This window comes from Giraffa tippelskirchi, chromosome 1 (assembly GCF_054371585.1).
Source record: "Giraffa tippelskirchi isolate mGirTip1 chromosome 1, T2T-mGirTip1v1.2.pri, whole genome shotgun sequence".
Taxonomy (NCBI): domain Eukaryota; kingdom Metazoa; phylum Chordata; class Mammalia; order Artiodactyla; family Giraffidae; genus Giraffa; species Giraffa tippelskirchi.
Window position 1 is genome coordinate 74,468,356 of NC_137275.1, and position 24,435 is coordinate 74,492,790.

The 24,435-nt window shown below is 40.1% G+C and overlaps 1 protein-coding gene and 1 long non-coding RNA gene across 10 annotated transcripts in view; one reads left to right on the top strand and one right to left on the bottom strand.

Annotated features, from left to right (window-relative positions):
* HERC6 (HECT and RLD domain containing E3 ubiquitin protein ligase family member 6) overlaps positions 1-24,435 on the top strand; it is a 138,230-nt gene that overhangs the window by 92,235 nt on the left and 21,560 nt on the right. For 6 of the 9 annotated variants that reach the window (XM_081593931.1, XM_081593960.1, XM_081593897.1 and 3 more), the window contains 5 exons: positions 7,942-8,066; positions 8,640-8,699; positions 11,441-11,534; positions 15,607-15,796; positions 19,717-19,871. In XM_081593931.1, coding sequence (XP_081450057.1) covers positions 7,942-8,066; positions 8,640-8,699; positions 11,441-11,534; positions 15,607-15,796; positions 19,717-19,871 — 624 coding nt within the window. The remainder of the gene's footprint in view (positions 1-7,941; positions 8,067-8,639; positions 8,700-11,440; positions 11,535-15,606; positions 15,797-19,716; positions 19,872-24,435) is intronic. The other 3 variants (XM_081593940.1, XM_081593902.1, XM_081593912.1) reach the window with 1 other exon arrangement.
* Positions 10,540-23,675, bottom strand: LOC145546677 (uncharacterized). The gene is made up of 4 exons (XR_014083144.1): positions 22,854-23,675; positions 14,854-14,940; positions 13,725-14,101; positions 10,540-13,053 (listed from the first exon to the last, which is right to left on the bottom strand). It is a non-coding gene; the product is annotated as an uncharacterized LOC145546677 (long non-coding RNA).

The following is a 24,435-nucleotide window of genomic DNA, read 5'->3' on the forward strand; positions in this document are numbered from 1 at the left end:
TGCTACTAAGAACTGACAGAGCTGGATTCAAACCCAAGCAATCCAGCCCCACCATTACCCACCCTGCTCTAGCGCCCTCCTAATTATTAACAGAGAGGTTTATATTATTATATTTCTAAACGAGTTCTGAAATGTTGTAGAGAGAAAAGGTATACATAGTTATTTTAATAATTTGTACTTTTTTTCTGTTATTAGGGCTGTTTTAAACAACACTCATATAGACTTTTACTGTATTCTCTGGGACGGAAAACTGTTAAGAGGCAAAAGTCTGTGCTGCTGGGGATAGTCAGGAGATTGTGCTTGGTTGCTTTGTTATAGCCATTCGATCAGGCTCCTGTCTCAGGCTCTGCTCAGTGTCCTTGGGGTACAGTGATTAATACACACAAGTATGTCCTCATTCATGGCATTTGAATTCTACCAGGAAGTACAGACAAGAAACATATAAATACAATTGTGTTAGAGAGTGACAATTGCTCTGAAAAAAAATAAAATGGGCCATTTGAGACTGATGAGATGAGATGGGCTTCTTTAGAAATGTCAGACAGGAAAGGCCTCCCAGAGGCTGTAACATTTGAGCAGAGATCTTAGCCATGCTTAAATCCACACGAGGAGCGTTCCAGAAAGAGGGACCTGTACATAGAAAGGCCCTGGGGCAAGAATAAGTTTAGCATGTGTGAGGGACAAAAAGGAAACCAGTCAGACAGAGTATAGTAGGAAAGTGTGAAGAGTTATATGAGCTGGAGCCCTATGGAAATGGGCTCAGTTATGGGAGATGAGGTTCATTTGAAATGTCCTTGGAGAGGAGATCTAAAGTCTTAATTGCATGTTCAACTCTGGATCTCAAGGAGGATGCTAGCACTGGAAAATAAACATGATAGTTGTTAAACTACAGATAGTTATTAAGCCAGAGGCTTGGATGAAAAGTTACCTGGAGTGAGAGTAGAAATGAGAAGAGCAGGGGACAGAATCCAGCCTTGAGGGACTTCTCCATGAGGAGGTCAGGCAGTGAGGCAGGGCCAGAAGGACTGAGAAGGACCAGTTTCTGAGGTGGAGAGAACCAGAAGAGGGTGGCTCATCAGACAAGAGAAGAAAGTCTTTCCGGAAGGAGGAGGTGGACAAACCTGACCCATACTGCTGAGAGGTCAAGTAAGATGAGCACAGAGTTCGTTTTTGTTTTGTCAAGACTGAGTCGTCTCAGGGGACAGAGGTGAAACCTGACTGAGTGGGATGGACAGAGAATAGAGGGGAATAAGTGGAGGCAATGACTGTGACAGTTCTGAGAAGTTTTGTTGTGAAAGGGAGTAGAGGATCTTGGAAGGTTTTTATTGTTGTTAGGAGTGGTGATGTTAAGGTATGTCTGTGTGCTAATGAGAATAATCCAGTTCAGGAGGAAAAAGTGATAATTCCTGAGAAAGAGAATAATTGCAGAGCTAATGTCCTAGAATAGGTGCGAGGAAGCGGGGTCCAGGGTCCAATGTAGAATATAGGGCTTTGGGCAGAAATTTTTATTCTGTTCTGATGAGGAACAGTAGAGGTGAGGTAGGCTGCAGGTAGGAAGGCAAGGTTAGTTCTTGCCTGTTTCCATTTTCTCAGTGATGTACAGTTCAGTTCAGTTGCTCAGTCATGTCCAACACTTTGTGACCCCATGGACTGCAGGATGCCAGGCTTCCTGTCCATCACCAACTCCCAGAGCTTACTCAAACTCATGTCCATTGCATCAGTGATGCCATCCAACCATCTCATCCTCTATTGTCCCCTTCTCCCACCTTCAATCTTTCCCAGCATAAGGGTCTTTTCAAATGAGTCAGTTCTTCGCATCAGGTGGCCAAAGTATTGTGGCTTCAACTTCAACATCAGTCCTTCCAGTGAATATTCAGGACTGATTTCCTTTAGGATGGACTGGGTGGATCTCCTTGCAGTCCAAGGGACTGTCAAGAGTCTTCTCCAACACCACAATTCAAAAGCATCAATTCTTCAGCGCTCATCTTTCTTTATAGTCCAATTCTCACATCCATACATGACTACTGGTAAAACCATAGCTTTGACTAGATGGACTTTTGTTGGCAAAATGATGTCTCTGCTTTATAAAATGCTGTCTAGGTTGGTCATAGCTTTTCTTCTAAGGAGCAAACGTCTTTTAATTTTACGGCTGCAATCACCATCTGCAGTGATTTTGGAGCCCCAAAAGTAGAGTCTGTCACTGTTTCCATTGTTTCCCCATTTGTTTGCCATGAAGTGATGGGACTAGATGCCATGATCTTAGTTTTCTGAATGTTGAGTTTTAAGCCAACTTTTTCACTCTCCTCTTTCACTTTCATCAAGAGGCTCTTTAGTTCTTCTTTGCTGTCTGCCATAAGGGTGGTGTCATCTGCATATCTGAGGGTGTTGTTATTTCTCCTGGCAATCTTGATTCCAGCTTGTGCTTCATCCAGCCTGGCATTTCGCATGAAGTGCTCTGCATATAAGTTAAATAAACAGAGTGACAATATACAGCCTTGATGTACTCCTTTCCCAATTTGGAACCAGTCTGTTGTTCCATGTCCAGTTCTAACTGTTTCTTCTTGACCTGCATACAGATTTCTCAGGAGGCAGGTCAGGTGGTCTGGTATTCCCATGTCTTTAAGAATGTTCCACAGTTTGTTGTGATCCACACAGTCAAAGGCTTTGGTGTAGTTAATAAAGCAGAAGTATATGTTTTTGTGAAACTCTCTTTGGATCTTGTTCGATGAACCAGTGGATGTTGGCAATTTGATATCTGGTTCCTCTGCCTTTTCTAAATCCAGCTTGAACATTTGGAAGTTCATGGCTCACCTACTGTTAAAGCCTGACTTGGAGAATTTTGAGCATCACTTTACTAGCGTGTGAGATGAGTGCAATTGTGCAGTAGTTTGAGCATTCTTTGGCATTACCTTTCTTTGGGATTGGAATGAAAACTGACTTTTTCCAGTCGTGTGGCCACTGCTGAATTTTCCAGATTTGCTGTCATATTGAGTGCAGCACTTTCACAGCATCATCTTTTAGGATTTGAAATAACTCAACTGGAATTCCATCACTTCCACTAGCTTTGTTGTGGTGATGCTTCCTAAGGCCCACTTGACTTTGCATTCCATGATGTCTGGGCTCTAGCTGAGTGATCACACCATCATGGTTATCTGGGTCATTAAGATCTTTTTTGTGTAGTTCTTCTATTTATTCTTGCCACCTCTTCTTAATATCTTCTGCTTCTGTTAGGTCCATACAATTTCTGTCCTTTATTGAGCCCATCTTTGCATGAAAAGTTCCCTTGTTATGTCTAATTTTCTTGAAGAGATCTCTAGTCTTTCCCATTCTATTGTTTTCCTCTATTTCTTTGCATCAATCACTTAGGAAGGCTTTCTTATCTCTTGTTGCTATTCTTTGGAACTCTGCATTCGAATGGGTATATCTTTCCTTTTCCTCTTTGCCTTTTGCTTCTCTTCTTTTCACAACTATTTATAAGGCCTCCTCAGACAACCATTTTGCCTTTTTGCATTTCTTTTTCCTGGGAATGGTCTTGATCACTGCCTCCTGTAGTGTCATGAACCTCCATCCATAGTTCTTCAGGCACTCTGTCTATCAGATCAAATCCCTTGAATCTATTTTTCGCTTCCACTGTATAATCATAAGTGTTTGATTTAGATCATACCTGAATTGTCTAGTGGTAATCATAAGGGATTTGATTTAGGTCATACCTGAATGGCCTAGTGGTTTTCCATTCTTTCTTCAATTTCAGTCTGAATTTGGCAATAAGGAGTTCATGATCTGAGCCACAGTCAGCTCCCGGTCTTGTTTATGCCAACTGTATACAGCTTCTCCATCTTCAGCTGCAAAGAATATAATCAATCCGATTTCGGTATTGACCATCTGGTGATATCCATGTATAACGTCTTCTCTTGTGTTGTTGGAAGAGGGTGTTTGCTATGACCAGTGTGTTCTCTTGGCAAAACTCTGTTAGCCTTTGACCTGCTTCTTTTTTTACTCCAAGGCCAAATTTGCTTGTTATTCCAGGTATGTCTTGACTTCCTACTGTTGCATTCCAGTCACCTATAATGAAAAGCGGAGAAGGCAATGGCACCCCACTCTAGTACTCTTGCCTGGAAAATCCCATGGACGGAGGAGCCTGGTAGGCTGCAGTCCATGGGGTCGCTAAGAGTTGGACATGACTGAGCGACTTCACTTTCACTTTTCACTTTCATGCATTGGAGAAGGAAATGGCAACCCACTCCAGTTTTCTTGCCTGGAGAATCCCAGGGACGGCAGAGCCTGCTGGGCTGCCATCTATGGGGTCACACAGAGTCGGACACTACTGAGGTGACTTAGCAGTAGCAGTAGCGGTAATGAAAAGAATATCTTTTTTGGGTGTTAGTGATGTACAATCCTTATCTAAAACTTCGAGAAGCAGAGGATGATTGCTACAGGTTTAGGAATCAAAGGAATGTGTGCAATCATGTCTCAGAGTGAGAAAGTGAACATGTGGGAGATTACTAGACAGTATAGAGTGTCCATTTGAAATCTGTGGTCATAGGCTTATGGTGAAGTCATTCAGCACAGTTTATTTTTTTCCACTGATGTTAAGCTGCTTGGATTCCTTTGGAGTGATTCAAAGTTGAGATTAACTACAGGTGGACTTTTCCTAGGTGACTGAAGAAAGAAGACTTAGAGGTATTTGTAAAGGACTGATTATAGTGCTGACCATAGAATCTAAGCTGGGTAAGAAAGACATGAGGAGGGTGATGGATAATGAACAAACAATAGAGTTGACAGAGTGAAGTGCCCAATGGTCTCAGAAAATGTTGGAATGGATTCCACTGTTAAAGTAAGTGTCTCAGTCTGTTCCAGCTGCTATTAACAAAACACCATAGATTGAATGCCTATTTATAAGCAAAAATTTATTTCTCACAGTTTTGGAGGCTGGGAAGCCCAGGATTAAGATAATGGTACATCTGGGAATTCCCTAGCAGTGCAGTGGCTAGGACTTCATGCTTTTCTTGCTGTGGCTCAGGTTTGATCCCTGGTCAGGGAACTAACATCCCACAAGCCATTCAGTACAACTTAAAAAAGATGACAGCATATTCGATGTCTGGTGAGGGCCTGCCTCCAGTTTATAGATGACTGTCTTCTCTGTGTATCCTCACATGGCAAAAGGGGCAAGGGCAAAAGAGCTCTCTGGGGTATTCATAAGGACACAAGCCCCATTCTTGAGGGCTCCCCCATCATGACCCAATCACCTTCCAAAGGCCCTACCTCCTAATACCATCACATTGGGGGTTAGGATTCCAGTATATGAACTTAGGGGGGAAACGCTCAGTCTATAACGTTCTGCCACTGCCCTCAGTCAATTCATGTCCTTTCTACATGCAGAATACATTCATTTCCACCCAACAGCCAGAAAGTCTTAACTCATTTCCGTATCAAAGAATGTTAGACTGAGAGTACCACTGTGAAGTCAGTGAAGTAGAAGAACGGTGTATGATGATCAGAGAGGAGTATGTTTCCAATAGATACTTAGAAGGTAGAACAATTATTGATAATTACAAAGAACAGAATATCACCTGTATCTGGGGCAATCCACTAGGAGTGATTTTGCACCCCTGGAAACATTTGGAAATGTCTATCGTCAGTTTAGGTTGTCCTAACTGAGGGAGGGCAATGTGTGTTGGGTTGGCTGCTACTACTGTCTAATGGGTAGAGGCCAGGGATGCTGCTAGACATCCTACAATGCACAAGACAGTTGCCACAAAAAGGGTTATCTGATGCAAAATGTCACCTGTGTCAGTTTAGAAACCCTGATCCAGGGCCTGGGCAGCTAAGATGGAGCAGAGGAAAAAAGTGCAGATAAGATCAAGAATTGAGACATCATGGAGGGAAATAAATTGTGTTCATTAATTCTGAAGTTGCCAAGAATGACAGAAAGAATGGTGACAGGCATGGTTGTGCTGAGGAAGACAGTCAAGAAGATGCTAAAGTTTTCAATTATTGAGAAGTAGTGCCTAGGACTTTGGCAGGTGATTATCATAGAAGAAAGGGAGGCAGGTGATATAGTCTGATGTCATGTACTTACGAAGAGCTGAGATTTTGAAGAAGCAAGTAGAAGAAATGGACTGTGAGCACCTCATTTTCCTGAGGTTCCTAGGATGTTGGACGAAAAAAGCTTCCTTATGACTGAACTCCAGGGGACATCCAGGACTCAGATCAAGAAAGTGAAGGGAGTTATGGTTATATATCTTTCTCAAGAGGTCTTTAGTTAAGCATTAAACAAAAATGATGCAGAATTCTCTGATTTCTTATAAATTTAGCAAAAGCAGAGGTATAATATGGAGTCATAGCGCTGATGTCTTTCAAATAATATGTTAAGGACAGATTTTTTTTTCCAGACAGTGATTTCTCTGACACCTCTGGCTGAACCATTTGGCTACAAATATTGTAGAGCACCACAGTTCTCAAAGTGTGGCTCCCAAATTGGCAGCATTAGCATCACCCAGGAATTTGCTCTATATAAATTCTTGAGCTCCACTCTTGACCATTGAATCAGAAACTGGGGGGATGGGCCCTGCTTTAACAAGATCACCAGATGATTCTGTTATAAGTTTGAAAACCCCTGATACAAAAGCAAAACTCTGTGGATGATTAAAGGGCAGAAAGAAGCTAGTCTTTATTGAGTACTTCCTATAATTGAAAGGCTTTGTATACCTAATGTATTTTAGTCTTAATAGGAGCCCAGAGAGGTGGTTATTGTTAACTCATTTTTTATTTGTGGTAAAACATACATAACATGAAATCTGTTATTTTAACCATTTTAAAATGTACAATTCAGTGGTATTAATTGTACTCACAGCGTTGTGCGGTCATCAGCACTGTTGTGCTCAGTCGCTTAGTCATGTCTGACTCTTTGTGACCCCATGGACTCTAGCCCACCAGGTTCCCCTGTCCATGGAATTTTCTAGGCAAGAATATTGGAGCTGGTTTCCACTTCCTATTCCAGGGAATCTTCCTGACCCAGGGATTGAACCTGTGTCTCCTGCATCTCCTGCATTGGCAGGCAGATTCTTTACCACTGCGCCACCTGAGAAGCCCAGCCATGGCCACTAACCATCTCTAAAACTTTTCATCACCCCAAGCAGAAATTCTTTGTTCCCCCTCAAGCAGAAATTCTTAACCATTAAATAATAACTCTGAGTTCTCCCCTACCCCTAACCCCAGGTTCTTTCTAATATCCTTTCTATCAATTAGCCTGTTTCATATAAGTGGAATCATGTTTTTATATTGGGCTTATTTCATGTAGCATAATGTTTTCAAAGTTCTTCCATGTTGCAGTATGTATCAGAATGTCCTTCCTTTTGTGGCTAAGTCATATTCCATATGGGCTTCCCAGGTGACACTAGTGGTAAAGAATCTGCTTGCCAACACAGGAGATGTAAGAGATACCAGTTCAATCCCCGAGTTGGGAAGGTTCCCTGGAGGAGAAAAATGGCAACCTCGTCCAGTGTTCTTGCCTGGAGAATTCCATGGACAGAGAAGCCTGGTGGGCTGTAGTCTATGGGGTCTCAAAAGAGTCAGACATGACTGAGCAACTGAGTACACAATATTCCATATTAATCCATTGATGCTGTTGCTGGACATGGGTTGTTTCCATCTTTTTGGCTATTGTAAATAATGTTGCAATGAACATTGTCATACACATATCTGTTTGAGTCCCTGTTTTCATTTCTTTTGTGTTATCTCATTTTTAAAATGGTAAAACTAAGGCTCAGACCTAGCAAAGGGCCCAGTCTGGGAAATGAAAGAGCCAGCCAGTCTGATGCCAAGGCTCCTCCCACCAAATCCCACTGCCTGAGCAGGTTCAATCTGTCTCCCTCCCATGTCTTACTTCCTACTTGGTGTTTGTGTATTTTCCTGATCATTCTTTTTTTTTTTTCTTCCTAGAAGGATACTAGTTCCACCAGTGTTTCCAGGAAAACCCTGCCAGAAATAAGCCGAATTAACCAGGCTCTGACAGAAAAATGGATAGCAGTGGCAAGAGGAAGTATAGAAGATGAAGTGGCTAAGAGGTGGCTCTGTCTGATAAAGTAGAAACCACTTTTACTTGGTTCTGAAGCCTTGGTTCATTTTTACCCTAGACATAAGAGAGAGGGTTTGGCTTTGTCATGAAATTATTTGCATTTTAATCTTGATATAAACCATCTTTAGTTTGAAGAAGTCATTGACATATTCACTGATTCTTCATTTAACAGGGCTATGTTGAAGATGTACAATGTGCCAGGTACACTGATATGTGAGGGAAATGCAGGAGTGAATCAAAAATGGTTTGTCTGTTCCACAAAGCCTTCCCAAAGACTGACTCTTTTTATAGCTTCATAGTTTATTCTCTGCAGCTCCACAAATTTCTGTTTTCTAAAGGGTGGATTTTATTTAAATCTAGATGACTTGATCAAATCAGCTATGATGGATTTTGGTGAGATCTAATAGTCCGTGCACAAAGTATACCAGGAATTTGGAAGACTCTTAAGAGAGCAGTTATTATCATTTTTAATGATTCCATATCACCAGTTATATACTCAGTAAGATAAAAGGAACATGCTTGTAGTATGTTGTGACTTAACCTTATTTTATTATGTTTGCAGTGAAATTAGAGTGATATTTTCATCTCCTGCTTGTCTGACTGCAAGTTTTTTAAAGAAGAGGTAATATTTATATGAAACTTACCTTTATTTAAAACACTGGAGAATATTTTAAATGAAATATTTAGACTCAGTCATTTTAATTTGAGAATTTTGTTATCTATGAACCAAAAATCCAACATAGAAAGCTCCTTGGATTGTTACAGAATTCTTCCGTTTTATAAAGGAATTTCCCATTGGACTACCACAAGTTGTCTTCTCTAATTTACATTGTTCTTTCCTCTGCCCTGCCCTCCTGTGTTATCTGATTGGCAGGAATGGTGTTTTTTGTCAGAATCTTTGTATCTAGGAGTGATCGATTCATTCTAATTTCACTTTTGTACTGCGGGGCCAGGGCTGCACTTTGAAGGTCTTATTGTGAGCCCAGTAAGGAAAACAGATCCTATTTATTTTATCTTTAACAGTCTTACTACCAAAGAGGAGAGTCCAAGTTCTCTGCTACTTGGTTTGACACTTGATCTTAGTAGTTTAAATATTTCCTCTGTTAAATGCTGAACACTTGGTCTACTGTTCCTTCCCCTCCCTGTTTGATCTCCAATAATATACCTGGGAATGACTGAAAGATAAAGTGAGGCAGATTAAAAATTGAAAGAGTTTATTAGAGTGAACATCGATTTGAATCACACAGCACCAATTTGGAATTGGTTGACAGCTCCAGTGGCAAGAGCTCAGGGAGAGACATACAGAGAAGGCACAGGAAGAAAGAAAGGGAAGTATTTGATTAGCTATAGCTTAAAGCCTAGTTGGCTTTGTTTGTTTGTTTTTTGATTGGTTGTCCTTAGGCTTTGATTTCATAACTTTGAGGAATTTACAGGCTTAGATTCTGGGTTGCTTTTATAGGACACCGTGGCCTGAGATCCACTGCAGTGTGGTGGCCTACTTGTATAATTAATTTAGCAACACCAAGGGAGTGGGGTCGGTAGCAGCATAAAGGGGCCCTTAGGCTGCCCTCGGGGTTACCTGGTGGCTCAGACAGTAAAAAGTCTGCCTGCAATGTGGGAGACCCAGGTTTGATTCCTGGGTTGGGAAGATCCCCTGGAGAAGGAAATGGCAACCCGCTCCAGTATTCTTGCCTGGAACATTCCATGGATGGAGGAGCCTGGAAGGCTATAGTCCATGGGGTCGCAGAGTCAGACATGACTGAGCGACTAACATTAGGCTGCCCTCTGTCCTCTCTGGAGGCTGATGCCTGCAGGTCTGCTTGCAGCTGGTGGAAACTCCTCCCAGTCCTCCTTTGCTAGGTCATGTCCTGTCCCTCCCTTGTTGACTTGGCCTCAGATTGGCTCACAGGTTCAGAAGATACCTGTACACAACTGCCACTAGGCGGAACTCTGTATTCACTTAATCCCTATTGCAAGTATTTCTCAGCTTTGGTTCTTAACCCAGCTGCATTCTCAGCCACTCCTCAGGGAGACTGGAGGAACTGCTGGATCCAGAGGCTTCACCTGGGAACCAGAGAAGCCCAGGGAAGCTGAATGTCATGGCTTCCTTCACCCCCTCTTCTAACCTCCACAGCTCATGAGGCAGTTATCATTTGAGAGTCCCACAAGGCATCCCTGTTTGTCTCCACATATTTAGCCAAAGGCAGGAGATGAGAAATTAAGAGCTTCTCTCTGCTCGCTTTCTCTCCCATTTGCCTTCCTCTTCTTTCCGTCCTTCCAGGCAGCAAAGGAGGGGATTCTACCTTGCAACTCATTCTCTTTCTTCCCCACTGTAGCCTTAAGCTAGTTCTCACTATATAGAGAATAATCTTTTCTACACTAAGAATATTATCTTTCTAAAATTTCCGTGCTCCCTTCCCAGGAGTGAGAAACCTCAAGGCTTGATCTTAAGAGGCCAAAGCTTGCAAAGGAAGATTTATTTTAAAGGGAAATTTACAGTACTTTGTTTTAGTACTTGCATTAATGTTTTAGCCCTAGTATTACAATTGATTGGTTAATCCAGTAAACATGAAACATTTTAAAATAATACACTATAAAGACAAATTGTTATATAGAATGCAGGCTCCTCAAATATTATCAACACAACACAGGGAAATGCCACACCTAGACAAAGCCTTGGTAGTATTTCTGAGGGGCATGGCCAGGTTTGGATTTTTAAAAATTAGCAGTTTGAAATAACTCAGGTCTTTTTGATGTGGGAGGGGAGGGTTGGAGATTTGATGAGGATTGAGGGAAGGTACCACAATCCAGGACAGATGGAAACATCAAGGCAAGGATTTTGAGACAAGAGATGCAAAGAATTTTAGGGCGTAAACTGTTGATTGTGTTCCATAGAGGAGTTAATGGGTCTTTTCAGGAAGTTCCTAAAGTGGACAGTCAAGCCATTTGCCTGGGCAGGAGTGTCTTGGAATAGTAAAGTCATGCTAATGAAACAGTGGAATCCCAAAGTAATGTAAATACAGATGGTAAGATAGGTGGGGTTAGGGAGTTTCAATTCCCAGTGTGCAGGCTGAGTGTAAGGGTAAATGATTTCAGTTCTCAGACACAGCATGTAAACTTTTGCTATTGTTAACTGTCCAAACTTGAGATAATAAATTGTTACCTATTTTCTTTTAGGAAAACATAAATTTTATAAAAAAATTTTTGGTGCCAAGTAAATCAATGATTTCAAAAGAATGCAAACTTTAAGTAAAAAAGATTATATCTAATATGTAGGAAAAATAAAATTACACATAATGATATATGAAGTTAGAAATATACTTTTAATCTGTTTATTTATTTTTGCATATCTTGCATCCAAAGAGAATCTGGAGAAATGATGTCCATTGATGTGGACTTAGAAATGGCAAGAGATACCTTCAAGAAGTTAACAGAAAAAGAATGGATTTCTTCGACGGTAATAACCAATATTCACTTTAGAAATAGAGCAATAGAATTTCTTTACAGGAACCAATATGATTACAGTTAATTTTCGTAGGAGTTGAGTGAGATAGAAGTGTTATAGAGGAGGGGCTAGTGTTTATTATGCAGTTACTGTATTGTGTGTGTGTGTTAGTCGCTCAGTTGTGTTCGACTCTTTGAGACCCCATGGGCTGTAGCCCACCAGGCTCCTCTGTCCATGGAATTCTCCAGGCACTAATACTGGAATATGTTGCCATTTCCTTCTCCAGGGGACCTTCCCAATCCAGGGATCAAACCCAGGTCTTCCACATGGCAGGCAGGTTCTTTACCATCTGAGCCACAAGGAGAAATACTACTGATTTAGGTGCTGGCATTTTATTTTCTAGGGCTTCCCGGGTGGCACTAGTGGTAAAGAATCCACCTGCCAATGCAGGAGACACAAGAGATGCCAGTTCAATCCCTAGGGAGATCAGGGAGATCCCCTGGAGGAGGAAATGGCAACCCACTCCAGTATTTTCTTCAGTTCAGTTCAGTCGCTCAGTCATGTCTGACTCTTTGCAACCCCATGGACTGCAGCACATCAGACCTCCCTGTCCATCATCACTCCTGGAGTTTACTCAAACTCATGTCCATTGAGTCAGTGATGCCATCTAACCATCTCATCCTCTGTTGTCTCCTCCTCCCACCTTCAATTTTTCCCAGCATAAGGGTCTTTTCCAATGAGTCAGTTCTTTGCATCAGGTGGCCAAAGTATTGGAGTTTCAGCTTCAGCATCAGTCCTTCCAATGAATATTGAGAACTGATTTCCTTTAGGATGGACTGATTGGATCTCCTTGCAGTCCAAGTGACTCTCAAGAGTCTTCTCCAACACCACAGTTCAAAAGCATCAATTCTTCAGCACTCAGCTTTCTTTATAGTCCAACTCTCACATCCACACATGACTACTGGAAAAACCATAGCTGTAACAAAGCACCTTTGGTACTGAATGCTTAAATGTACAGTAGATACAGTATTTTTATTTTCAATATGAGAAAAACAATGTTTAAGAAATACAACTTATGAAAAGAGCATTATGGAATTCATATGGTTGGGGACCTACCAATTAACAATAGAGGGACTGACAGAAAAGAAAAGTTTTGCTCTTGTACAGAACAGCTAGGAATAAGGGTTTATACAACCAATTTTAGGGAAAGGGGAGAAAGGGCTTCTGTGAGAAAGCAAACAAACTTTTGAGGGAAACAGAGGGGCTTTTAGGGGGATACATGGAAGACAGGATAGCTTGCAATAATGTTGTTTATGCAGTTTCTCATCCAAGCACAAGTGCAGGGTCTTTTCCCTGGCAGTGTAGCTCACTTGCCTGCCCAGTCAGGAGGAGATTTATGGCTGCTTCATTCTTGAAGCCTCTGCCTTTAGTCAGATGAGGAAAGCTCTGAAAGCCTCTTTCCGTTCATTCTTCTGTTAGCTGTATCTCTGACGTCTTCAGTTTAAAATAATCTTTATACTGTTGTGGGTCTCTACATTTTGAAGGGAAAAGGAGGAGAGTGTTTCTTACTATGTGGTAGAAACTATTTTCATTTTCAAAGTGAAAACGTAAGAATAGTAAATGTGATCAAGTATGTTTTTAAATTAAATATTTGGGTGATGTGGGAGATTACTTGGTGTGCTATTCCCAATATAAGTACTAAGAAACATTAGTTTTGCAGAACACTCTATGAAAAGGGGCTCTTAGTGAAGCAACTTTGGGAACACTGCATACTGTTATGGTGTCATGATGCACACAAGTAAATCAAAGACTCTATGATGTTATACGCCAAAAGAAATCTAGCTTTTTTGACCCTATTTTGATGTTATTTGACTTTGTACACTTTTCCCATGTATACCTAATAGCATTCAACAGAAGTCATGTTTTTCTGAACATATGAAAAAACAAATTGCAAGAACATTAATGTAATAATAACAATACTATACAGTACTTCACAGTTTATTGTATCATGTATCATCTTACTTAATCCTTATGACATGTAGAGGCAGACATTTATAGTTAAAGAGTATCTAAGATCTGTTAGAATAAATAAACTATTGGTTCAGAAACTGGCTCCTGTGATCAGAGGACCAGGAAAGACTGAAGCAAGAGGCAGCCACTCCAGATTGGAAGGTGGCAGGTTTAATAAGCCAGGGAACTTACAAGGTTTGTCTTGGGTGACACCAAGATGAGTAGGTCTCTACACCCAACCGCTGGAATCTTCAAGTTCATAAGAGGCATTAACTGCTGGGTTCAGTCACATATACCATCCAGATGGTCTCAGAATACCTTTCTCTCTGAAGGCAGGGTCTTTGGAACACACCCACTGTGGGAACAGTGGGCAGAGCATACATTCCAAACACGTGGGAGTGGGTGAGGAAGCTTTGATTGCCCAGGTCCAGTTCAAGGGGCAACATCGTCTTGATTACCTCTTCCAAACATAAGCTCCTCCAAACAACTTCGAAATCTCAATGGCTTATTCACACAGTAAAGATTTTTTTCTCACACCAAAGTCCAAAGAGTGTTGAGGTAGGAGGCACCTGTAGGGAAGGAAAAAAATATTTTTTCTCTCCTTATTTTAGTTTCATTGGCTGGGACCTTGCAAATTACACTGAGAAAAGACAGGCAAAAAAGAGAAAAGCAAGTTTATTAACAATGTGCATCCTGCATATACTTGGAAATACTCAGTGATGAGTAACTTTAAGGAGTGGTTAGAATTGGGGCTTCTATAGCAACTTAGCAAATGAAGAACAATAATTTTGTAGAGTAGTGAAAAGCCAAAGAAAAAGAACTTAGAGCTTCTTGGATGGCAAATGGTGGGAAGGCAGATATATGAAGAAAGTAATGGTAGATAAGGGCTAGGTAGTAAGGTTTGCTGTGTGGCGTCTTTGTCAGGGCCAGCTCAGCTTTGCTAGTGAGACTGTTATGCCCTTCCTGATACAGGAAGTTGTGGACAGGAGGACACCTTGATGAGGGGAATTTATGTTCTGTTTTTAGGAAGATGAGGGAGGCCACAGAGCTCATTCTGTGTCCACTTTTTCTCACTTGCCTTCAGCTTAAAATAATTGTCATGTCAGAGTGGCATACTTGGGCATGGCAGATTCTGTTACTCTCCCCCCCCTCTGCCCAGGCTCATTCAGGGGTGACTCAGGCTCCTTCTCTGTGGCATTCTAGGCCCTAGGGCCATAAAATTCTCTGGTAGATCTTTCATGTTGATTGGCAGATGAGGAAAAAGGGTATGAAAGGTCACAGAAAGGCTTTAGAGGTCAAGCCTGGAAGTATCATATATCACCTTCCCTCACATTCCATTAGTTGGAACCTGGTCACATGGCTCCACATAACTGCAGGGAGGCCGGGCAATGCCATCTTCCTGTGAGCCCTGAAGGAAGATGAAACAGGATTGGTGAGGTGAACATATGCCATTTTCTCTGCTATGGTATATTTTCGGTCAGATAGATTTAGGTATGGATCCCTTCTAATTGAGCAATCTTCACAGTTTGTTCAGTAGGTCCAGGCATGTGATTTCACTTTTATTTCTTTAATTGACTCCAACATAAAATAGGGAGGATGGTTCTCATTTACTACTTTAGGGGAATTTGGGATATCAAGAGGAGAAGGCAATGACAACCCACTCCAGTATTCTTGCCTGGAAAATCCCATGGACAGAGGAGCCTGGTAGGCTGCAGTCCATGGGGTCGCTAAGAGTTGGACACGACTGAGCGACTTCATTTTCACTTTTCACTGTCATGCATTGGAGAAGGAAATGGCAACCCACTCTAGTGTTCTTGCCAGGAGAATCCCAGGGACAGGGGAGCCTGGTGGGCCCCCGTCTATGGGGTTGCACAGGGTCGGACACAACTGAAGCGACTTAGCAGCAGCAGCAGGGATATCAAAGAGTGATGGAGTTTGAATAGTAGGTTTTAGGAAAACTAAATTATTATTCCAGGAGCATAGTAGATGTGAAACCTCTCTTCTTATATCTTGTTTCTTATGATACTGTGTCTAATATATCCTGGGCCTTTCCCTGATTGTTTTGCAACCACAGATAACCACATGTCTCAAGGATAATCTGCTTGGGGCTCTTCCATGTCATTCTCCACACCAAGAAGCTTTATCAGTCTTCCTTCTGCTCCCAGAGTGTCCTGTCATGCTTGATGCCAGGAACTGGATAACTCTGGTGGTTCCATTTGCAGAGGCTATTCATAAAATGACCGATCAATCTTCAAAAGTCCTGAGTAAGTTTGATTACTTTTATGTCACTTTATCTGTATTTTCAGTAGAATACTGTCTGAAATAGAATTTGTAACAAATTTTAGATAGATTTGAAAATACTATACAAATGTTTGAGTATGTGGTATGTGTATCATTGAAAAGATTAACCTAAAGCTATTGTCAAATTCAAGTTTGTGTGCCTGATACGCATTGAGGCCAAACAAACAGAAGCACTGGGGTTTGGGGCAGAGATAGGTCTATTTCAAGTGCCAAGCAAGGAGAATGGGCAGTTTGTGCTCAAAAGACCTAAACCCCCTGATGGGTTCCAGGAAAGAGTTTTTAAAGAAAAATTTTCAGGGAGGGCTGCTGAGTGTGTGACATTCTTCTGATTGGTTGGTGGTGAGGTAACAGGGTGGTGCTCCAGGAATCTCAATCTTCAGCCTTCTGGTTGTAAACAGTCTGGGGTTCAAGTGCTTGTGCTCAGCCTGAAGTTACCATCCTCCACCTGAGTGAGAGTCTTAGTTCCTGTAGAACTCAGAGATATATGTCAAACTGTCTTATATATCCTTTGAGGAGGAACCAGGACGCTGCCCCATCCCTCCACTATTGTTTCTTGACTGCTTTTCCTTCGTTTCTGCATTCCCTCACTTTCCTAATGAGTAACAGTTTGAATCTGCCCTTTGAAATTCAGGGAAGGTCTAGGAGGCTGAAGCCTTTTCCCTGCAAACAAGAAGCAGGGAAGACACAGAAAGGAGACACAGGAAGGCCCTTGTACTAAGGAGGGCCCCACAGGATCCTGCTTGATTTCGAAACTATTATATTGGGCTTCCTTTGTGGCTCAGTGAATCCTCCTGCAATGCAGGAGACACAAGAGACATGGGTTCAAATCCTGAGTCGAGAAGATCCCCTGGAGAAGGAAATGGCAACCCATTGCGGTACTCTTGCCTCGAAAATCCCATGGGCAGAGGAGCCTGGCGGGCTACAGTCCACGGGGTCTCAAAGAGTCGGACACGATTGAGTAGATAATCATTACTCTTATTATTACAAAACGTGTAATTCCTAGACTTGGTCATGGACTCGACCTCAGAATTTCACAACCATAGAGAATCCAGTCAAGATAAAACCATACTTAAAAATTTTTTGTTTATGGTGTTTTAAAACTTTAGGTTATTTGATCAGACACGAGGGGAAAAATGTTTATCTTTGTGTTCTTATTTTTTATTTTATTCAGTGCTTTGGGATATCCTTTTTTGACTTTGAGCTAATGTTCAAGGTCCAAAGCTTAACAGATACAAAGATGATATATACGGTGAAATAGCCACCTAATTTCCCTCCCACAAAACAATTACAGAGTAGAGTTTCTTACATAACCTTTGAAAGATACTCTATAAAAACATATAGAAATGTATTCTTTTTTTTCAAATGGTAGCATACATTCTTCAGCAACTTGCTTTTTTCCACAAAGCACTGTATTATGGAAATCATTGTATTACCTGACTTATATGAATGCTTTATTCCAATTTAATGGCTGAATAGTATTCTATTCATGTACATGAATAGTTGTTTCTAAATTTTTGCTCTTATAACAGTTCTAACATACATTTCTTTGTATATATATATAGATGCAATAATTTTGCTTTCTGGAATTTCCCTGCTTATATTATAATTATATATATTTAATATATAATATAATAATGTAATATATATTTTATATAAATATATGAATATATTTATATAAATAAATATATATATAAATATATATATACACAAGGAGGGAAATTTTCAGAAAGCAAAATTACTGAATCAGATTATATGTGCATTTTAAATCTTGAGAGATTTTGGCAAATGAGCCTCCACAGAAGTCAGGGCCACCATGTTGCCCAACTTAGGTGGTCACCATTCACATTATCACCCTTGGAATTGGGCAACATGGCAGCTCTGACAGAAGATGTACCAGTTTATACTTCATCAGTTAATATGAAAGCATCAGCCCACACATTTATCCACAGTGTAAACCAAACTTTGATCTATACCACTCTGAAAAGAAGAATCTATTTTTTTTCTTTTTTGGCCCTGCCACGTGGCTTGCTTGTGGAACCCATGCCCCATGCAGTGGGAAGGTGAAGTCCTAACTACTGGACTTCCAGGGAATTTTTAAGAATATCTTAATTTAAATTGTCTCATTGTGAGTGAAGTTATGCTGGTTTTCCTATATTCAGTTACATTTGTATATCATATTCTAGAAACCATCAGTTCTCTCCTCTTACCTATTTTTCCATTTGTTGTTAGTATCTTTCTTTTCTACTTGAAGTTTTTTAAACTACTAAGACAGTTCTTTTTAAAAATTTTTTTGATTTATTTATTTTTGGCTGCACTGAGTCTTTGTTGCTGTGTGCAGGCTTTCTCCAGTTGAGGCAAGCGGGGGCTGCTCTTTGTTGCAATGCAGGGACTTCTCATTGTGGTGGCTTCTTGTTGTGGAGTATGGGCTCTAGGCATGAGGGTTTCAGTAGTTGTGTCTCTCAGGCTCAGTTGTTCCTTGGCATTTGGGATCTTCCCGGACCAAAGATCAAATCTGTATCCCCTGCATTGGCAGGTGGATTCTTAACTACTGGGCCACCAGGGAAGTCCCAACAATTAATTCTTTATCCATAATATGAGTTGCAATTTTTTTTCTTTAGGTTACTGAAATTTTTTTACATTTTGGTATTTTTCCCATGCATAATTATTTTTAAACACTTTTATGCAGCCTACTGTATTAACATTTTCTTTTATGGCTTCTGATCTTTTCTCAAAAAGTTTATCTCATGATGAAATTTAAAGATTTCCCATGCTCCTATTAGAATATTTATTGTTTCATTCTTTTAATTAATTTTATTGGAATATAGTTGATTTAAAATGTTGTATTAGTTTCTGTTGTGCAGCAAAGTGAATCAGTTGTAATGTATAAAAATCGACTCTTTTTTAGATTCCTTTCCCATATAGGCCATTACTGAGTATTGAGTAGTTCCCTGTGCTATACAGTAGGTTCTTATCAGTTATCTATTTTATATATAGTAATGTGTTTATATCAATCCAATCTCCCAATATATCCATCCCCCCATTGTTTCATTTTTATGTTTAAATCTTTGAATATATGGAGTTTATCTTGATTACACTTCATTTTTTTGGATCAGTTTCCATTTGTCACACATTTATTAAGTGGTCTGTTTCATTCCCTAATAACACACAATGCCTCTTTCATCATATACCAATGTCTCAGGTATATTTGATTCCATTTGTGAAGTCTGCTACATTGTCTGCCTTTCATGCATCTGGGTCATACTATTTTAATTACATTAACTTGAAAATACATTTTAACGTTTGACTTGTTTGTTTTCAGAGAATTTTCTTTTAAAAGTATAGAAATTCAGTTTGTAACTCAGTGGTACTAAAATATTGTTACTGAGCTAATTTAAAAATATATCCATCTATCATAGGTGCTCATAAAGTCTGAAAACAGATAATTTTTTTTTCAGATTAAAATTGTCCTTGATCACATTTTGTGTCTTGTGTGTATATGTGTGTGTGTGTGCATATGCATTCTGTGTTTTCACCTGTGTATATTTTCAGACCTTATAAATACCCTATGGAATTTTCAGTTTGAAAATCATGAAATCAATCAAGTAATCAAGCATAAATATGAACTATCAACACATTTTTTCAGAAACCTGAATTTGAGCTTTTAATTCCAAAGATACTTAATCGGGGAGCAAAAATTTTTTCCACATCTGTGAGTAATAAATATTGTCCAGGATGTTATCCTTCAAAAAGGTTATCTCATGATTTATGGGTTATGCCATCAGAGATGGAAAATATGATCTACTTCTTACATTAAAGAACTTAGAAAACTGAGAGAATTTTTTTGGAGGTGTATATTTATCATGGCTGATTTTACACCCCTCAGAGCAGTGTTGGACATCTTTGCAAGAATCTTCTCTCAACTCACTTGTCCAGATGCTGAAAACTGCCATCATTGCTCAAATATTTTGCTGGATTGAAACTGTTCAGAGTAACCACAATGTTAAAACTCTTCTGGAAGTGATGAAAGACGTGTATAAGGTAAGGGTTCATTTAAAGGAATGTATACACCATTTTACTAAATCAAGTTTCCTTAGTTCTTAGCCAGTTGAAGTCTTATTTTATTTTCCACAGCAAGAATGAAAATATTTGATTCAGACCTTAATAATTAAGATTTTGCTTGTTTTGCTAACGGGATAGACTCTGGTGGAATATACTACATAGTATATATAATATGTATGTAGTATATATAATATATTACAGGCACAAATACTCAGATATGACAGTGATTCAGCATTTTCATTAGTATATACAACATAATCCAGAAGTAACCTAAGATTAGGCTACTAATAAATCTAATAATTATTGGAGGACAGGAAGGAGCCGAGCATTTTAAATAAAAGAGCAGAATTAAATTAGTATTGTTCAATTGAAAAATAATTAGCTAAAATAGATGCTTTTATAAATATAAATTGCTCAATCGGTAATCAAAACAAAAAGAAAGTGAAAGTGAAGTCACTCAGTCATGTCCAAATCTTTGCCACCCCATGAACTATAGCCTACCAGGTTCCTCCATCCATGGGATTTTCCAGGCAAGAGAACTATTTCACCACAAAATATCAGTCTCAATAGGAGAAAGTATTATGTGCAAAAGTTAGTACTTTTCAGAAGTAATAATGCACTGATCTTTCTAAAGTAGTGTATTTCCTCTATCTTTATTAAGATATAACTGAAATAGAACATTGTGTAAGTTTAAGGTGTACAGTGTGTTAATTTAATTTGTTGTTGTTGTTGTTCAGTCGCTAAGTCTTATCTGACTCTTTGTGACCTTATGGACTGCAGCACACCAGTCTTCCCTGTCCTTCACTATCTCCTGGAGTTTGCTCAACTTCATGTCTGTTGAGTTGGTGATGCTCATCCTCCATCTCATCCTCTGTTGCCCACTTCTCATTTTGCCTTCAATAGTCACCAGCATCAGTGTCTTTTCACGAGTCGGTTCTTCGCATCAGATGGTCAAAGTATTGGAGCTTCAGCTTCAGCATCAGTCCTTCCAGTGAATATTCAGGATTGATTTCCTTTAGGATTGACTAGTTTGATCTCCTCACTGTTCAAGGGACTCTCAAGAGTCTTCTCCAGCACCACATTTTGAAAGCAGCAATTCTTTGGTGCTCAGTCTTCTTTATGGTCCAACTCTCACATCTGTATATGATTACTGGAAAAACCATACTTTTGACTATATGGATCTTTGTCAACAAAGTGGTATCTCTGTTTTTTAATATGCTGTCTAGATTTGTCATAACTTTCCTTCCAATGAGCAAGCCTCTTTTAATTTCATGACTACAGTCACCATCCTCAGTGATTTTGGAGCCCCAAAAAATAAAATCTGTTACTGCTTCCCCTTTTTCCCTTTCTAGACACATATATATTACAAAACACTTCTAGTTACTGTTTATTTAGTGTGGTAAGAACATTAAGATCTACTGTCTTAGCAACTTTCAACTATATAGTACAATATGGTTAACTATGATCACCATGCTGTGCATTAGATCCCCAGAACTTCTTTATCTTATAACTGGAAGTTTGTACCGTTTGACCAACCAACATCTCTCCTTTTCTCCCACCCCCAACTCTATAAACCACCACTCCACTCTGTTTCTGAGTTTAGGTTTTTTTAGAGTTCATGTATGAGTGATATCTTACTATAATTTGTCTTTCTCCGAAGTATTTTGTTTAGCATAATGTCCTCACCATCCATCCATGTTGTTGCAAATGGCAGGATTTCCTTGTTTCTCATGGCTGAATAAAATTCCATTGTGTATATATGTATGTATCAGTGTATATGTGTACACATATATACACACCATATCTTCTTTATCCATTCGTCTGTCCATGGACACTTAGCTTGTTTCTTTATCTTGGCTATTCTAAATAATGCTGAAATGAACATGGGGCTGTAGATATCTCTTTGAGCAGGTGATTTCATTTCCTTTGGCTCTATACCCAAAAGTGGGATTGCTGGATCATGTGGTAGTTCTATTTTTAATTTTGTGAGGAAGCCTTCATACTGTTTTCCATACTGCCCACACCAATTGACATTCCCACTAATGGTGTACAAAAGTTTCTTTTTCTTTGCATCCTCACCAACACTTCTCTCTTGTCTTTTTGATGCTAACCATTCTAAGAGGCATAAGGTAATATTGAACTATGGTTCTGATTTGCATTTCCCTAATGATTAATGATGTTGAGCACATTTGCTTGTACTTGTGGCCATCTGTAAGTCTTTGAAAAAAATCTGTTCAGTTGGTCTGCCCATTTTTGTTAATCAGATGTTTTGATTATCACCGTGGATGGTGACTGTAGACATGTAATTAAAAGACGCTTGTTCCTTGGAAGAAAAACTATGACACACGTAGGCAGCATATTAAAAAGCAGAGACATTACTTTGCCGACAAAGGTCCATACAGTCAAAGCTACAGTTTTTCCAGTAGTCATATACAGATGTGAGAGTTGGACCATAAAGAAGGCTGAATGCCAAAGAATTGATGCTTTTGAACTGTGGTGTTGGAGAAGACTCTTGAGAGTCCCTTGGGCAGCAAGAAGATCAAACCAACAATCCTAAAGGAAATCAGTCCTGAATATTCATTGGAAGGACTGATGCTGAAGCTGAAGCTCCAATACTCTGGCCACATGATGCAAAGAGCCAACTCATGTGAAAAGACCCTGATGCTGCGGGGAATATTGAAGGCAATAGGCAAAGTTGGCAACAGAAGATGAGATGGTTGGATGGCATCACGAACGCAATAGACATGAGGTTGAGCAAATTCCAGGAGCTAGTGAAGGACAGGGAAGTCTGGCATGCTGCAGTCCATGGAGTCGCAAAGAGTCAGACATAACTTAGCGACTGAACAACAACAAAAGGTGCCTGACTGTTGTTTTTTCTTACTAGATCACGGGTTGACAACCTGTGCTCAACAGCAGCCTCCTGTATTTTTTTTTATATATAGTTCAGTTCAGTTCACTCACTCAGTCATGTCCAATTCTTTGCAGCCCCATGGACTTCCCTGTCCTTCACCAACTCCTGGAGCTTGCTCAAACTCACGTCCATCGAGTCAGTGATGCCATCCAACCATCTCATCCTCTGTCACCCACTTCTCCTCCTGCCTTCAATCTTTCCCAGCATCAGGATCTTTTCCAAAGAGGCAGTTTTTCGTATCAGGTGGCCAAAGTATTGGAGCTTCAGCTTCAGCATCAGTCCTTCCAATAAATATCCAGGACTGATTTCCTTTAGGATGGACTGGTTAGATATCCTTGCAGTCTAAGGGATTCTCAAAAGTCTTCTCCAACACCACAGTTCAAAAGCATCAATTCTTCGGCACTCAGCTTTCTTTATAGTCCAACTCTCACATCCGTACATGACTACTGGAAAAACCATAGCTTTGACTAGACAGACCTTTGTTGGCAAAGTAATGTTTCTCCTTTTTAATATGCTGTCTAGGTTGGTCATAACTGTTCTTCTAAGGAACAAGCGTCTTTTAATTTCATGGCTGCAGTTACGATCTGCAGTGATTTTGAAGCCCCCCAAAATAAAGTCTGTCACTGTTTCCCCATCTATTTGCCATGAAGTGATGGGACCAGATGCCATGATCTTAGTTTTCTGAATGTTGAATTTTAAGCCAGCTTTTTCGCTCTCTTCTTTCACTTTTATCAAGAGGCTCTTTAGTTCTTCTTCACTTTCTGCCATAAGGGTGGTATCATCTGCATATCTGAGGTGTTGATATTTCTCCCAGCAATCTCGATTCCAGCTTGTGCTTCATCCAGCCCAGCAATTCTCATGATGTACTCTGCCTATAAGTTAAATAAGCAAGATGACAATATGCAGCCTTGACATACTCTTTTCCCTATTTGGAACCAGTCTGTTGTTCCGTGTCCAGTTCTAACTGTTGCTTCCTGACCTGCATACAGAATTCTTAGGAGGCAGGTCAGGTGGTCAGGTATTCCCATCTCTTTAAGAATTTTCCACAGTTTGTTGTGATCCACACAATCAAAGGCTTTGGCATAGTCAATAAAGCAGAAGTAGATGTTTTTCTGAAACTCTCTTGCTTTTTCAATGATCCAATGGATGTTGGCAATTTAATCTCTGGTTCCTCTAACTTTTCTCAATCCAGCTTGAGCATTTGGAATTTCATGGTTCACGGACTATTGAAGCCTGGCTCGGAAAATTTTGAGCATACTTTGCTGGCATGTGAGATAATTTACTTATTTATTTATTTATGGCTGTACTGGGTCTTCCTTTCTGGGCAGGCTTTTCTTTTCTCTAATTGTGGCCAATAAAGTCTACTCTCCAGTTGCAGTATATGAGCTTCTGTTCGTAGTGGTTCTCCTTATTCCTGAGCATGGGCTCCAGGGTGTGCAGGCTTCAGAAGCTGCAGTGCATCAGCAGAGTGGTTGCAGCTCCTGAACTCTAGAGCACAGGTTCATTTGTTGTGGTCCACAGGCTCAGTTTTTCCAGAGCATGTGGGATCTTCCTGGCCCAGGGATCAAAAAGGTATCTCCTGGATTGGCAGGTGGATTTTTTACCGCTAAGCCCCCAGGGAAGGCCCCTTTG